This window comes from Haliotis asinina, chromosome 15, assembly GCF_037392515.1.
Source record: "Haliotis asinina isolate JCU_RB_2024 chromosome 15, JCU_Hal_asi_v2, whole genome shotgun sequence".
In the NCBI taxonomy this organism is placed as follows: domain Eukaryota; kingdom Metazoa; phylum Mollusca; class Gastropoda; order Lepetellida; family Haliotidae; genus Haliotis; species Haliotis asinina.
In genome coordinates this window covers 5137083-5154836 of record NC_090294.1, presented here as the reverse complement: position 1 = coordinate 5154836, position 17754 = coordinate 5137083, and the positions used below count along the sequence as shown (strand labels likewise).

The 17754-nt window shown below is 38.6% G+C and overlaps 1 protein-coding gene across 1 annotated transcript in view; it reads right to left on the bottom strand.

Annotated features, from left to right (window-relative positions):
* The window catches only part of LOC137265199 (protein FAM53A-like), a 69345-nt gene that overhangs the window by 22391 nt on the left and 29200 nt on the right, over positions 1-17754 (bottom strand). Inside the window, exon 2 of the mRNA XM_067800544.1 lies at positions 4556-4898. Coding sequence (XP_067656645.1) covers positions 4556-4804 — 249 coding nt within the window. The 5' untranslated portion in view covers positions 4805-4898. The remainder of the gene's footprint in view (positions 1-4555; positions 4899-17754) is intronic.

Here is a 17754-nt window from a genome sequence, read left to right as displayed (position 1 = left end):
AAGACCCTTATGGCCTTCAGGAAATCAGCTGTCAATTATTTTTCAGCTGGAAAGTTTACTCGTTTTTTCTTTATTGACATTCGGGAATCATCTGCGATCCATCATGTTAATGGTAACTCCTGGTATTTCTGCACTGTGAAGTAGGATTGTCAACACCAGTCGGACAAATAAAAACTCCTCTGTTTCCCAATGACTTTGCTTGATCTTGCAGAAACTGTGTGAAACTGTGTACAGTGTCTGTTTTGCTTTTATTGGGCCTTCACATTTCATTCAGGGCCTTCAGATTTTATAGACTGTCTGGACCTCAAAGTTAATCCAGGCTTAATCTGCCACATGGTCACAGATTCACACACATACGTGCTACACCTGTGGAATATTTACAGGGAACAGACACACTGATAACAATGAAGAATTGATTACACAAGAGCTGTTAGCTTGACCTACTCAAATTATCTGATACAAATACAAGCTCATTGTGTTCGGATACAGCCCCTGTAACAAACATGAGATCGCCTACACTTCAGTTGTTATCAATATATAATAAGCATCAACATCAGAGGATTATATCTAATCCGATATAGCTTGACCATGTGATACTAAGGTTATCACATGTTGCTGAGATGATACAAGTTGTTTTACCCCAGGCAGAGATACAGGGCTGTGAGAGTGCCAGATGTTATCTCTTAGACAAGCAGTATAGAAAACACCTCATCAAATGGAATAATACTTCCAAAACTACCTTCTCTTTATTGTCTTAAAGTCATTAATGACTGTACAATAATATTATCACAAATTTTGCAGAATCAACTGATATGTATGACACAGTTACTTACTGTTCCAATAAACACTTCTCATAGCAACATTAATATGTCTCCGATATCAAACATTTGATCTAAGTTCAGTAATATAGAGCAGATACTGGTGTGATGAGACACAATCCCTGGGCAGTGACTTAAAACTGATCCAGCTACAAGCACAGACATTCTGCTGTAACAATAACATAAGCATGTCTTCTGGGACATCACAAAGTAGGTCAAACACTGAATACATTTTCAATAGAAAACCTGCAATTCACATGACACAAATCTCTTTTGTTTGAGAAGTGGTACTTGGAGGTATTGTGTGAGTGTGCATGATTGATCATGTGTAATGGGACAGAAAGCCAGCAATCAATGACATCTCCTGTGACATCAAATCAAATGCTGGAACTGAAACAACAACCTGCTGTACTGTACTCTGTCGGTAGCAGTATAGCAGGGTTCATATACCAGCAGTAGAAAGACAACCTGCTCTGATGTACTGTCGGTAGCAGTATAGCAGCGTTCATATACCAGCTGAAGAAAGACAACCTCATCTGCTGTACTGTCGGTAGCAGTATAGCAGCGCTCTTATACCAGCTGAAGAAAGACAACCTGCTCTGCTGTACTGTCGGTAGCAGTATAGCAGCGTTCATATACCAGCTGAAGAAAGACAACCTGCTCTGCTGTACTGTCGGTAGCAGTATAGCAGCGTTCTTATACCAGCTGAAGAAAGACAACCTGCTCTGCTGTACTGTCGGTAGCAGTATAGCAGGGTTCATATACCAGCAGTAGAAAGAAAACCTGCTCTGCTGTACTGTCGGTAGCAGTATAGCAGCGTTCTTATACCAGCTGAAGAAAGACAACCTGCTCTGCTGTACTGTCGGTAGCAGTATAGCAGCGTTCTTATACCAGCTGAAGAAAGACAACCTGCTCTGCTGTAATGTCGGTAGCAGTATAGCAGCGTTCATATACCAGCAGTAGAAAGACAACCTGCTCTGCTGTACTGTCGGTAGCAGTATAGCAGCATTCATATACCAGCTGAAGAAAGACAACCTCATCTGCTGTACTGTCGGTAGCAGTATAGCAGCATTCTTATACCAGCTGAAGAAAGACAACCTGCTCTGCTGTACTGTCAGTAGCAGTATAGCAGAGTTCATATACCAGCTGAAGAAAGACAACCTGATCTGCTGTACTGTCGGTAGCAGTATAGCAGCGTTCATATACCAGCTGGGCCATGTTGACAGGTGTTTGGTCTCTACCATACACGACTGCCCATGGTCACTGCAAGGAATCTCCACTCAGGACATGTCCGTGGGCCAGAGCAATGTCTGAATACAGTCTTGTCAGAGATGACCAGACGTGGACACATTGTGGTTAGGCATTGTTGCCTGACAGTGCAAAATGTCAGCAAATCGTGGAACAACTGGATACAAAACTTCATCAGTATATCACTGGCCAGTAAAATGTCAATTTACTACTGACAACTCCATACATCTGTTGTCTGTGACACAGAGCCACCCTGCTGCTGTAACGGCTATGGTCAACAATTATTGTCCTGCCACACTGCCAAAAACTAGATGCAAAATGTGCGCAAATCATTTATTTGCTTGGTAACATGGTGTTAGGCCTCTGATACACAGTCCATTCATGCTGATGGCCCATCACTTGTACATAGTCAGTTTCCAACAAATGGTGAAATTCTCTTTCTGTTATTGTCACGAATTCCCTATTGTTAACTACACCAGATGTGAATCTACTGTGCAATTAATGTTATAAGACAATTGGGTTAGGCATCCTGTTTAATCGTCCACAGTCAAGAAAAAGCACTTTTGCCGAAAGTTGTAACAAGATATTGCTGCACTCTGATGCAATGCAATGGTATTGTAAATGTACACATCAGTTAAAGCTACATTCAGTCAGCCTGTTCACTTAACTTCTGTGAGTGAGTCACGTTTTAAGCTGCTTTAAGCAATATTCCATCAATAACATGGTTGGGGGGGGGGAGGGAGGGGGGCACACAAGAAATGAGCTCCATAACTTGTGTCTCTTTGTAGAAACAAACCAGGGACTTCCGCTTGACAAGGTACCACCATTTTCTGTAGGTAGTACAAATAGTCGACTATACTCCCACAGAGCTTTGCATGAAATCCCTGGTAAATAATTAATTATTTCATGTTACTGTCTGGACAACAGAGATATCAACATCAATTTCTACATAAAATCATCCCTTCTGTCAGGCATATCAGTAAGTGATATCAAGGACTGGGTTTGGGCCCAGGTTGTGACCCAGACCATCTGGCCCCTCTAAACTGTGGTATGACACTTCAACACACCCCTGGTCAGTCTCTTGACCTGGTCAACAAGATGTAGACATTAGGACTGGCTAGACAAACACACCCGGGAAGTGGACACTGGTTGTTATTGATGTTAAACACATGGGAAGGCTACCACCAGCTGACCACTGGTCAATTGTTGTATCCCACAACACTTAGGCATGTAGTACAACAGCATAACACATGCCAAATGCAAGAATGTCCATACACAAAGCAGAACTGGTCAATCTAGATCAATCAGTAATCTCTATCTGTAATGGTCAACTTAGACAATTAGGCATAAAACCCATGAATAAACATAAAACACTTCATATTGGCAAACTGTAAATTTAAAGAAATATAAACGACTGTTTCACAGGCAGCTGCCTCCAACAAATCAGCACATGCAGTTCAACAAATTTGTTTCTGTAAAATTGTAAATATTTCAGTCAGTAAGCAGAAAGATAATCCTTTGAAGAAGAGAGTATCCAGCGTTCCATCCTTATCTAAGAGATATATCCTCATTGGTTTTATCATTCATTCAGCATCTGGCATGAATGAGATAACAGGTTTCTCTAATCTTTAAAACTTTTGACGTAAATTCATGTAATGGCCTCCTTTTATTCACATGAGATAAGTTATACACTAAGAATGAAATATTTATACTCAAACAGTTAAATCTCTTCCCCAACAGAAAAATAGCATTGATAACATGTCAGAATCAGAAGGAAGTACATAGGTATCATGTATATGTTCTGTAAATATCTGAGCAAATATCAGACATCATCGATAGATGACATTCACATCACATTAACATGTCAACTTCTTCAGTCATGTGACCTCAGTCATGTGACCTCAGTCATGTGACCTCAGTCATGTCGCATACCTACTCCGGTGCAGAAGTGAGAGAGAGTGATGAAACCCAATATTTGACTATATTAGAAGGTCAGTCCGAAAAAAAAACACATTGCTCATTGCAGACAGACAATACAATCTGGGACTAGAACCTATTCTCAGCAGATGCTGGTGCAAAAATCATGAGTTTCAATTCCACGGCCTACCTTGAATCTTCCATAAGCTCTAGCCTAAAATATAACACACTACTCACAACAAAATGAAGCCAAATGGAAAGATGCATGTTGTAGTTTGTTGGTTAGTTGGAATTTTAATGCCGCACTCAGCAGTATTCCAGCCATACGGCAGCGGTCTGTAAATAATCCAGTCTGGACCAGACAATCCAATGATCAACAGCATGAGCATCTGGACAAACGGGAACAAGTCAGTGAGCCTGAAGAGTCAATCCCTTTAGTCGCCTCTTACAACAAGAATGCTTCGCTGGATGTTCTGTAATGCCACTCACAAAGATCATCTTAGGACCACCTATTAACTGTTGTTATATGAAATACTAAGGTGTTCAGATTTGTTTTAATATGGTCAACTTACTGGTATTTTCATGTGTCTAGCTGCCTGATTGGCTGAAACAGCGGCGGCTGCTGCTGCTGCTGCAGCTGCATCATCAAGAGATTGGTTCTGAAGCTTCTCTGTTATCAGCGCTAGCATCGTCTGAGATAAGAGCGAGGCCTGGAAGGCATAAAACCAGGGTGCAAAGGGGCTCAATGCCTGGCCATGGAGGTGTGGTTGCGTGGTCACTCCTTGACCAATCAGCAAGTTGCTGCCACCACATCGGATCATTGAGCTTGGAACTCAGACCCCAGGCGAGAGTGAGACAGCACCATACTGGACTGCCGGGAGATTTGTCGGGACAAGTGCACGTGTCTGATGGTTTCTGAAAGAAACAAAAATAAATCAGTCCATTGACAAAACTACAAAATCTGTTAATTTTGAAATGCAGTCACATTTACATGACATTTCACAGGTGAGGGTGTAAATGGAGAAAGTGATATGCACGCATGTCCAAAGACCACGGTCTTCAAGCCTCAATGACACCTTGAACAGGCCTCTTCAAACAACACAGTTCTCAGTTCTCTCACCAACCTCATCAGTTTTACTCAATGACAAATAACACAATCAGATATTATTGCCTTGTGAGGCGACAAAATTGATCTTAGGCATTAAATGGGAGTCCTGAGTATGATTTGGGCCACTCATACACTGAATGACTGAGTTTAGATTTATGCTGCTTTTAGCACCATTCCAAAAATATGATAGGGGACACCAGAAATGGGTATCAAATATTGCAGCCATATAATGATGAGCGATGGCTTTAACCTCTAGTGTACCCCACTACATCATCCCTAGTAGCCCTGTAACAACCTTGACACAAAGCTGTAACAAGCCATAGGATAACGCACATGTTACATAACACTGTAAACACTGTGTGAGAGAAAGAGTGAATGAGTGAGTTTAGTTTTACGTCGAACTCAGCAATATCCCAGCAATATCTGTAAATAATCAAGTCTGGGCCAGACAATCCAATGATCAACAGCATGAGCATCGATCTGCAAAACTGGCAACCGATGGCTTGTATCAACAAAGTCAGTAACTCTAACCACCTGATCACAAGTTAATGTATCAGCGCGTGCTTGAGTTCAGTCATTAGATGAAGAACATCAGGAACACTACACTTCCCAGGAAAAACTAACCATTTCTTTCAGATGTCCACACACCTGGCTGGCCGCTGTCTCTCACAAATGCAAACAGCAAACAAAGAAACTATTTCTGCTGACTCATCATAAATACAGCAATGTCTGTAGGATATACATGATTTATCACCAGTGTGAACTTTTGGCCTTCACTGGGTGGGTCTACTTCAGGAATCAGCACCAAAAGCAGGCAAATATTGCATTACTTCAAATACAATAAAAAAACACACATGAAAGAGTTAGTCATGGGTATATTTCCTGATGGGCTGTCACAAGCACAACTTCACAACACTATTTTGTTCACAAGAAAACCAATCAATTATTGAAGAAACAGACCAAACACACGAACGATTGAAAACACTTGGAGAGACACACATCAAACACAAGTTTTCTGAAATACTCGGTTGTGTGATCAACATTATCAATATTCTCAACAGCAAACACATCGGACAAACGACACCCTGAACAGAACAAAGGCCTTGCTACAAGAGCATGGTATTGTAAACACAGGAACTATCCAGAAGATATATCGATGCAAATAACGTGCAGTAGTATGTCCACACATCGTGAGTCATTTCACTGGCCCAGATCACAGCATTCGACACAATGACACTCAGTAAATGTGTTCAAGGTTATCAAAATGCACATGGATTTTCATCAGTTACAGGATGACAAATCAATTTTGAACTTGTCATTGAAGTTATCTTACTACGCATATTTTTTAGGCTACACCTTTGCTAACAATCAATAATGAACTGATTAAATATTACTCCTGATGTTTACACTACACAATGAAAACAAGGTATTTCGTGTGCTATGTTTGGATCATTATTGTGTACTAATGTCAGTACAGTTTTGTGAACTAATGCCAGTACATTATTGTGCACTAATGTCAGTACAGTTTTGTGAACTTATGTCAGTACAGTTTTGTGAACTAACGTCAGTACATTATTGTATCCACTGTACATTTTTGGCTCCTTGTGATAACATTATTGAGAGTAAAAAGTCTGTTTGCAGTGAAAACATACTGATGAATTTCAAACAAAAAAATAAATCAAATGTTGTGAAATTAAGTTTGAGAATCCTCATAGACCTTGCCAATAAATGTCTGAAATTTAATGAACTTTGAATAAAAGTTGCTTAACAAACCATCATAGATTCAAATTGCTATTATTGTTTTGCATTACAAGGGCGTAAGGTCATTAGTTGGAACAGTGAACAGTATGTCATGAGGGTTACCTAAGACAAACCCAACTTGTTCTTGGTGTTTCATTTAATGTGCATACCTCTTGTACTACAAACCAATAACAGTGATTTGATACTGTGATCATTTGTTAAACTTTTATCCTAAGTTCATTAAACTTCTGAGAGCATAATATTCAATTGGCAAGGCAATATAATGAGGACTTGCAATCTTAATTTCACTTTATTTGATTTATTTTTTGTTAAATTTAAATTTATACATACGTTTTCACTGCAAACAGACTATATTGTCAGTACGATATTGCATCCAGTGTCGTTTCTGGCACCTTGTGACATAACATAATTGTGAACTAGTAGCTGTCAATTAATGGCAGATTGCATCGGTACATTATTGGGAATACGTTACAAAATGTTATTGAGGCCTTGCACCAGGACATCATTGAGGCCATGTGTCAACAGATTATTGAGGCCTCAAGTCAATAGATTATTGAGGCCTTCAGTCAACAGCTTACAGAGACCTTGTGTCAGTACGGAGAGAGAGAGTTGAGGTTTAATCCAGCTATAGCAACAGCACAACAATATCACAGCAGGGGACACCAGAAATGGGCTTTATAAATTGTACCCATGTGGGGAATCAAACAAGGGTCTTCAGCATGACAAGCAAACGTTTTAACCACTAGGCTACCCCACCGCCTCCAAATCACAAACATAATTGGGATGTCCTAGGAATCCAGCCACAAAGATGACATGAGGAAACATGGGCACGATACAATCACTTCCTAAAGTCAACACTAACGCAGCTGCAGCTGGTCAGCCACATTCCTGTCCAAAGGAGTCCACTTTACAACCTGATTAATAATGTTCACATTATCCAAACGTTACTGCAGTAATTCAATTGGACCTTGGCCACTGTTTATCATGGCAGCACATTCACAACATATCAAAGGACATGGCAGAAGTACAAGACCTCTGTTTTTGCTTCATGTAAATCTGGCTGAAGAGAGATTTGCAAACAATGGCTGCTTGGCATGGTCCCAATATTGGTCTGATAATCTGCCCGGAATCTGCTTCCTAAGAGCAGACGTGAATTCTTGTGTGGGTCATGTGACGTTCATCCATACCCAGATTTACAGTTCACCGGAGCGCAACCAATATGTTCCGTTGTCAGTCACTGAATATCACTCCACTTTACAGTGTCATTACAATGCCGGGACCAACTACAACATGCAATTACTGAAATTACATTGGCAAATGCCACAAGTCTTGTGCCGGTTCACCAGCGGGATCAAAACAGCACGTTTAAACCAGTGACTGTATGTAACAGTTGCACAAGTCACCATGAACACTAATCGCGGTAATTAATGACTTGGCAACTTCATAACAAAAGTACCTTACACTGTTTATATATATTCATAATAAGCAATGGTTACCAGCTTTAGAGATAGATGTAAAGATCATCCATCATGTTTCTGAAGATAGTTCACAGTGAAAAGTGTTTTAAAAAGGTGGTTACTAAAATATGGTCATTATGCAACCACACAACCCTCTTCATGGGAAATGGATGATGATACAGCGGATCTACTTGCCAACAGCAGAGGGAGTTGTGAAATACAACCATTTAAGACAGGCTCATAACAAATTAACACTTATCCTTTGATGTTTGTTAATAATTCTGAAGGTGGGCGTACGACACTGGAGAATGTTCGTATTACAAGATGAGCGCCCACATAAAAGCTGACTGATGGGTGGTGTTCCTGCATCAAGTTGCACTATTCCGCAGGTGACGGCTGCACGATGTTGGCAAGCTGCCCCCTCTCAAAGGTTAACATTACAGCTTCACCTGTTTGTGACGCCATTAAAAATTTATGGGAAAATGATACTATAGAGACCCATGTAAAGCTGGATTGCTTAAGTAGGTTTAGAGTGTAGTACACTCCTGAAGGTTAAGTGCATGAGATGTGGTGTTGTAGAACACCAAACCAACAGACTATCAGCCCTTGGGAAGAACATTTGGCAATCACATTTGATTGAATGCTTAAAATTTCCTGACAATACAATCACAAACCCAACACAAACCCATCACACCTCATACCATTATCATCATCAAGATATATATCAAATCACACTCCAATAAAACAGCCACCCCTTCCCTGCCTGCCTACCTCCACAAGAAACGTAGGCTAACTCTTTTAACCTTACCCATCTATCCAATCAACACAGGCTACCCCTTCCCCACCCACCTCCTGCAACAGCACAAGCTACCCCTTACCCACTGATCCATCTCCTAAAAAAACACAGGCAACCATTTTCCCCACATCAATCATCTCCTTAACACAAGCTACCCCTTTCTCATCCCGTCCATTTCCTAAAACAGTGACTACTCCTTCCCCTCCCCACCCCACCCATCTCTTAAAACAACCTGGGCTGCCCCTTCCCACTCTCAGTCATCTCCTAACACTACAAAGGGTACCTACCCCCTTCCCACCACATCCATCTCCTCAAACAACATGGGCTGTCCTTTACCTCCCCACCCATCTCTGCAAACAGCACAGGCTACCCCGATTCCACCTCATGTATCTCTTCAAACAACACAAGCTACCCCTTCCCCACCCATCTCCCCGAACAGGCTACCCCCTACCCCGATGACTCAGACTTAGCAATGTTGATGGTCATTGCCCTGTCTGCTACTATATCACTCTGTCACTACAGACCGATAGATAAAGAAACTGTTAAGAGCTGTAGTACACAGCTATGTTACGTTCTTCAAGACTTACCTAAACAAAGAACACCGCCACAAGCATTTTACTGAGAATTTTTCATATTGACTTTTAATACCATGACAAATAGCATTCTTGTCTTGGCTCGTAAACCTTGTGATCAAGCTCATGGTAACCAGGGCAAGTAGATCTTCAAGAAGACCATGGCGATATCGTATAGACTGAGTACACATGTGACCCTACTGTTGTTTCCCACTAAACAGTACAACCACAATAACGGTATGTTACACCACATATCCTCTCTTCTCATAGGCAAACTTCAAGTCGAAATCAAGTCTCACAATGTCATACTACCTAAGTTATATTATTGTTGCATAACTGTAATACTACCTATGTTATATTACTGTTGTACTACTGTCATCCTATCCATGTTATATTACAGTTGTACAACTGTCATACTACCCATGTTATATTGCTGTTGTACTACTGTCATCCTATCCATGTTATATTACAGTTGTACAACTGTCATACTACCCATGTTATATTGCTGTTGTACTACTGTCATCCTATCCATGTTATGTTACAGTTATACAACTGTCATCCTACATATTTTGTATTACTGTTGGATAACAGTAATACTTCTATCTATATTGTTCTTACAACACATCAATAAATTAATTGTCAAGATTCCTTCAGTTTCTTAGTCTTGGACAGGATTCTATTATATATTAATAGGCATTAAGCAAATAAATTATTCAGATATTTTCACAACAGTCCTATTTCTTCATAACAAACATGCCCGTAACTCACTGAAGGATAAAAGAAACAGTTTGGGATTTCTGCCCAAACAACATACTTTTTAGTTTAGATGAAAACGCGTATAGTGAACAATGGGTAAAATGAACCACAGATCCTAATTCACATTATTGGACCCTGGGAGTTAGTAATAATCATAGAAAACTGTAGTACATTTGAGTTTATGCATCTCATTCATTCCCATGTAAATAAATTAATATTAACAACTTCACTGAAAGGCAGTGCCTAATCTAAGTCAACATTTCAGCATTACATGTTCCTCCCTCCAAGCTAGGCTTGTTGACAACCAGTCTTCAAACTTGTACCCTGTTGCTGTGTTAACTAAATACAACCAGACCCATGTTATATCAGCAAATATGACAAATAATAAATACCGCAGTCAGCATATTTCTAAATACAACCTTGTCCTCACACAAGTGCTATATGGGGATTAATGTGACAGTCAATAAAATGAGGTGAAAAACTATCTTGTAAACACTTCCACGGAAACTGACAAAGAACCAGGCTGAATGTCTCCATCAATGTGAACTAACCATCCCACTTGCTGACAACATCCAACTACAGTACATGTGAAGGGTGTTTTCTGTGACCTTTCTTTATTTGTTCTGTCAGTTTTTATTAAATATACTCAGCAATATTACAGCTTTTAGTAGAGCAAGATCAACTGCAGTAAACACAACAAAGTATAAAATCTGAAGGCCAAAGTCAACCCTTGGCACCACTGAAAGTAGCTCTTAGTGGTGATATGTGGACCATTTTTACCTCGGGTTATATATTGTGCAGAAAAAGTTAGAGACCACAAACATTTTTGGTGATATTTTTAAAATAGTCCATTTTCACTACACACAAATGTCCACCATTAGTTTGACTTTTATAAGGTTTGGTCACGGAATAATTAACATTCAGTGATGTTTGTGCTGGCTGAGTGGGTTAGACAGCTGACTTTATGTGCTGGATATTAGGAGCCTGACTCAGGGTCAAGGTTTGAATCCTGGAAGGGACTCAATCAAACAAAAGAACTAGAATCTATAATTTACTGGGTTTAGTCTCTAATCACCTACATCTCTATTCACTTATGTCTCCAATAGTCAACAAGAACAAAGCTGACTAATTAGAATGGAAAAAAAGCACCGCTACTCCTATAATAAAACCGACTGACCTGGGCTACAGTGATCTTGATTGACTGTTATTTTAAGAATATTTAGTGGAGTAGAAAGATAAGTATATCCAATAGGACTTCCATTCTTTATTTTGATGTAAAATATTGGTGAATGAACGTTTGCTTTTTAGCAGTGATCAAGTCAAAACATATGCAAGGTTTTTTCAGTTTCAGATCATAGGGGCGACATTTGTTTATAATTGCATAATCTGTGGTCAACAGACCATGAAGTGTTGTTTCAAGAATGCAGGCGAATGGAGATGTAGGTGAATAGTGATGTAGGTGAATAGTGATGTAGGTGAATAGTGAAAAACCGCTTTGCTGAAACACTAACCCCTAATAAACCATGTGATACGTGTAAGCACTTTCCAAAATAGCATTGTGAATTCACAGACTAATTAGTTTGGCTTAAGCAAAAATGAACTGAAAAAATGTCATTACTGATAGTCAGCCATCTGTTGCATTCATACTTATCAGTCATTCTTACTATCTGCTCCCCAAGATAAGACAGTCAGAGACACTTTTTTGCTGCAAATCTTGTGAATGATTGGTGCTAACAGAAGGGCAAAACATTCTTACACTTCTGGTGGTAAACACCTCGTGCAATCCCTTTAGATACATTCTGCCACTTTTCTGTCTTCCATGTACAATGTGGTGTGTTTTGGCAAATGATCAAAACAGGTTATTCTACGACACTGATTACCTGTGCTCAAGATGCATGAAATCCAACCTACAACAACAAGACTCCAAGTAATAACTTCACTCACAGAAGAACCAATTCAGGGCACCTAACAGACATTCATCCTTGAATTACAACATCCGTAATTCAGTGAACCTTGCTTCCACGTAATGGGAAATAAAAATGGTGTCCAACAAAACTGAAACCTACATTCACAACCAAACAAAACATTTCACAATGAAAACGTGAACATTAACAAACAATAACCAACATTCACACTAAGACTGCAAGTGTTTGTAGACAATCAAATTACCACAAAACCTTATTCAAACAGACATATCAAATACATCCACAAAAGATAACATCCTGAAGTAGCTCATTAAACACCTACCTAGATCAACCATGATATGACAAGGTTTAACTCCGTTAGGCCCAGATCTCTAACAGAACTAAACTCCGCTAGCTGTCAGTCAGTACAGCTATCTGTTTGTCAATACTCACTTGCTCTTTTGTAGCGGTATATACTAAAACCCACAATAGCGTCGACAATACACCAGTGGAGATGGCCAGGTGTGTGTTATTACAGCCCCTCATTTGGCTTGAGGAAATTACTGCGATAATATCTTAAGTTGGACTCTTGAAGACAAGCAGTATGTTTACTGTAGTGATCTTACATTGTGAGATCAGGTGTTAGAAATTAGGTGTGGTCGTCAATAAACCGTTGTCGTTGTCGAGGGCAATGCACAAGATGACGGACATGAACTGGATGACCATGTCTACCGAGGAAACAATAAACTTCCATTCATTTTGCTCACAATGATTCAACAACTTTGATCATTCCTTAAGAAAGATTGAATATTTCCATCGATGTGATGGAAAGCAGAGGAAGCAAAGAACACAATTCAAAATAGCTTCCAAATTTTGCTAGCCAGTCAGAGTACCTATGCCTGAAATTTACTTTTACCCAAAAATATGTCACTAGCCAGAAATCTCAATGAAGACACTAAGCAAAAAATGGCAAAATAGATGAGAAATCCTAGTAAATCCTTTACTTGCTTGGAAACCAGCACTGCAGTATCAGCAGACACTAAGACATGAATAAGTATCTTTGTATGATAAATTCTGAAGTGTGACACTCTTCCCTTAGAAGCACATCAGGAAGCTCATCAACTGATCAGAACTACACAAGGAATTGACTTCACACACAAGACTGACCTACCACATATTGACAACAGTGAGTAAGTTGGGTTTTACGCTGCTTTTAGAAATACTCAGCAATTTCAAAGCAAAGCATGCCAGAAGTTAGCTTCACATGCTGTACCCATGTGGGGAATCAAACCCAGGTCTTCAGTGGAATGTGCCATGCTTGAACCACTTGGTTACTGTATGACCATCTTTAGGAATTAAGGTACATTCCTCATTAGTCAAGCTCCTTCACAACATCAAAATGTCAATCGGGAATGTCCATCTCATGATGTTGAGAAATACGTTCCAAATATCACTAATTTTCACCTGTTGATATATCTTCATGCTGCCACTGTTTTGTTCACACTATTATAACCTTTCTTAAACCTGTGTTTACAGGGCTCTCCTCATGTCAAAAACACATGCTTCTTCAACAAAACTGTCTTAACAGCAAACAAAATTTCCAGAGATCCATTTGATCAATTAGTACTCATTCTTTACGACGTCAATTTTTCTAATAACATGCTATCTTGTTCCACCCACATAATTTCAGAGTACTTTCCACTACTTCTCAATCGCAATATCTCATACAACATCGTAGAACAGGTAATATCGTCTTTTATCCCCTCAGTAATATGGATTTAAAATGGCTGTTAATGCTTCCACTATTTTTCAAATATATATTTCATGGTTTTCATAGTTATCTGTTTTACTTCCTTGTGTATTACTCATTTCCCGATGTTTATTTTTTCACATTATCGTGACATATCATTTAATGATGTAATTTTACCTGTTTAAGGAATTCTCTTACAATGATGAATTATTGTCATTAATTCTTTTCATAGCAGAACTTCTGATGATGTCCAGACTTATATCATGACGATCAGTTTCTATTGCAGAATTACGTACTTGTTCCCCCCAAAAAAATCCATGGAATATGCTCTCCAAAATAAGTAAGGGATCATGCCATGTCAGTGACAGGATCAGTTGTGAAAACAGATAACATTTATAAAATGACAGAATGTGTCTGCAACCAAAACCCAGTGTCCCAACCACTCCAGAAACACTGGACATTTATCATGCAATTCTTCAGTGCAAAACAGTATGGGTCATTCTCGATTCTGGCATTTCCGTGAACAGACGTGAAATCACCTAGATGCCTTGATTTAAATTAAGAATGCCCGGACCCAAATAAAATTTGATTACTGTCTGCTCTTTTGAACACCATACAGACAAAATGAGAATATTGCAGATGACAGCCTGACATGGTCTTCAAAATACAGACGCTACACAATACCCAATATGTAGACGCACACAGTCGACTGACTACCAAACAAGGTGCTCCAACTGTGAACACAACCATACACACTACCAGGTCTCAGTGAGTTGATACAGAGCATGACCACAAGCTGAGACATATATAATAGTGAGCCTAGCTATATTTACTGCTTGTGAAACACTCTATGTCATAATGCCGTAGTGTCTGCCTGCAGTTGTGGAAAAAGCTAAACAGCTTGAGCATATACCATTCACACCTACAAATGTCAACACCCCTTACAACATATACTCCTAAAAGAAAGATAAGCTTTATCAAACATTTCTCAAATATTACGACCAGGACACAAATGGCAAAGTCTGAATCTAATTCCTCTAAGCCCAGAAAATAAAGGTTCTTTACCTGAGGCTATTTTAGTTGTGAATACTATACTAACGGCTTTTTGTGCTAATCCCAATGATTTTCTGATATATGTACTAAATGTAGCTCAGTTTATACAGACAATACTTAGCCATGTTCATATGTAACAAATACAGCCAATTTCATACATATCAAAAAACACTTTCATACGGAACAAATAAAGCCAATTTCACACATATCAAACATAGACACTTTCATACGTAACAAATAAAGCCAATTTCATTCATATCAAACATAGACACTTTCATACGTAACAAATATAGCCAATTTCATTCATATTAAACATAGACACTTTCATACGTAACAAATAAAGCCAATTTCATACATATCAAAAAACACTTTCATACGGAACAAATAAAGCCAATTTCACACATATCAAACATAGACACTTTCATACGTAACAAATAAAGCCAATTTCATACATATCAAAAAACACTTTCATACGGAACAAATAAAGCCAATTTCACACATATCAAACATAGACACTTTCATACGTAACAAATAAAGCCAATTTCATTCATATCAAACATAGACACTTTCATACGTAACAAATAAAGCCAATTTCATTCATATTAAACATAGACACTTTCATACGTAACAAATAAAGCCAATTTCATTCATATCAAACATAGACACTTTCATACGTAACAAATAAAGCCAATTTCATTCATATCAAACATAGACACTTTCATACGTAACAAATATAGCCAATTTCATTCATATTAAACATAGACACTTTCATACGTAACAAATAAAGCCAATTTCATTCATATCAAACATAGACACTTTCATACGTAACAAATAAAGCCAATTTCATTCATATCAAACATAGACACTTTCATACGTAACAAATAAAGCCAATTTCATTCATATCAAACATAGACACTTTCATACGTAACAAATAAAGCCAATTTCATTCATATCAAACATAGACACTTTCATACGTAACAAATATAGCCAATTTCATTCATATTAAACATAGACACTTTCATACGTAACAAATAAAGCCAATTTCATTCATATCAAACATAGACACTTTCATACGTAACAAATATAGCCAATTTCATTCATATCAAACATAGACACTTCCATACGTAACAAATATCGCCAATTTCATTCATATCAAACACAGTCAAGATCATGTGTAACATAATGCCCACCTTTATACTTATCAAATAAAGACAACTTCAAACACATCAAATTAGTTCATGCTCAGCTGTCACCATAGCAACAGTATTAGTTGTTGCTGATGCTATCAACCACAAATCTACCTAGGCGAGCAAAGTTATTTATGGGCACAGCTGAATGACTGCTGACCTCAGCATAAAATATGTCATTCATTCATTGAGATTAACATAATACACCTGAAAGAATGGTCTAAAATATCCCCCTTGTTCATTATAATGTCTACAAAGTTTCTCACCAAATATGCTTTGTTTGCTTCATGCAATAGTTGAAGTCTACAATAGTCAAGACAAATGATAGTAGCACGTAACTTATAGAGTCGTGACTGTACAACCAGTGATAGATATTGCGAAGAGTTAAGCCACAACCCATTAGCAGCAACCAGAATACCCGATCCACTTGGATCCTCCTTGCTGCTTGCATAGGTTGATGGGCACCTACTCCAACATGAACTCCCAACAGGGACAAAATAATTTATATTCCAAACTAGTTGGATCTTATGATGCCTCAAAAGGGATATTTCCCAAAGGGTTGCAGACATTCTCCAGTCACGGAAGAACCTATTACATTGAACACTTCATGACAGAATTCATCTGTTGTTTCACAAAAAGAGTCCATCTAAACTCAATCAATAAAACAGGTTATCTAATTAGTCTAATTACCTGTAATTTCCCAAACAGGTAAAAATCAATCGACTTCAGATAGCAGCTAATCGTTCAACTCCTTGTTACCCCAAAGTCTCCTCCATAATATATGGCAACCAGACAGGTCACAACACAATGCTCCACTGGCTAATGATGCTTAATATAATTACAGGAACATTGTCTTAATTAAGCAATAACATGTTCACTGAACACAAACCTGTCTTCATCGTACCATAGCTTGTAATGTTAAAAAAAACAAAATCTTGCTTGTAACGTCCTTTCCTGAAGATATTCTGCAATGAAGCATGCAATATCTTATCTTTATATTGCTCTTTGTTTTATCAGAGCTTCAAAGTGGTTTTACAAACACACTTCTGTAGACTACTAGATTCCTTTGCCTCTGAAATTCAAAACATGCACTCAACAGGTCATATATCATTCACAGCAAAGTCAGATTCAGTAATATCAGACAAAAATAGGAATACTTTCACTTCATTTTACTTAAATGTCTGCAATGACCCTTTGACTGGGTCACTCACCACGTTATTCTGTCAGTTTCAGTTTCGTAAGTTTCAGTTTTCTGTATCACTATTACAATATTGCTACACCCGTATGTACCTGCGTATAATGAAAGTTTTTCATACCTAGAATGAGGGGGTCAGGAAGCGGGGTCGCATTATACAAGGGGGCATAAGAACTTACGTTTTTTTAATAGTCCCTAGCACATGTCCAGAGGCATTTACATGAGCGAGCGA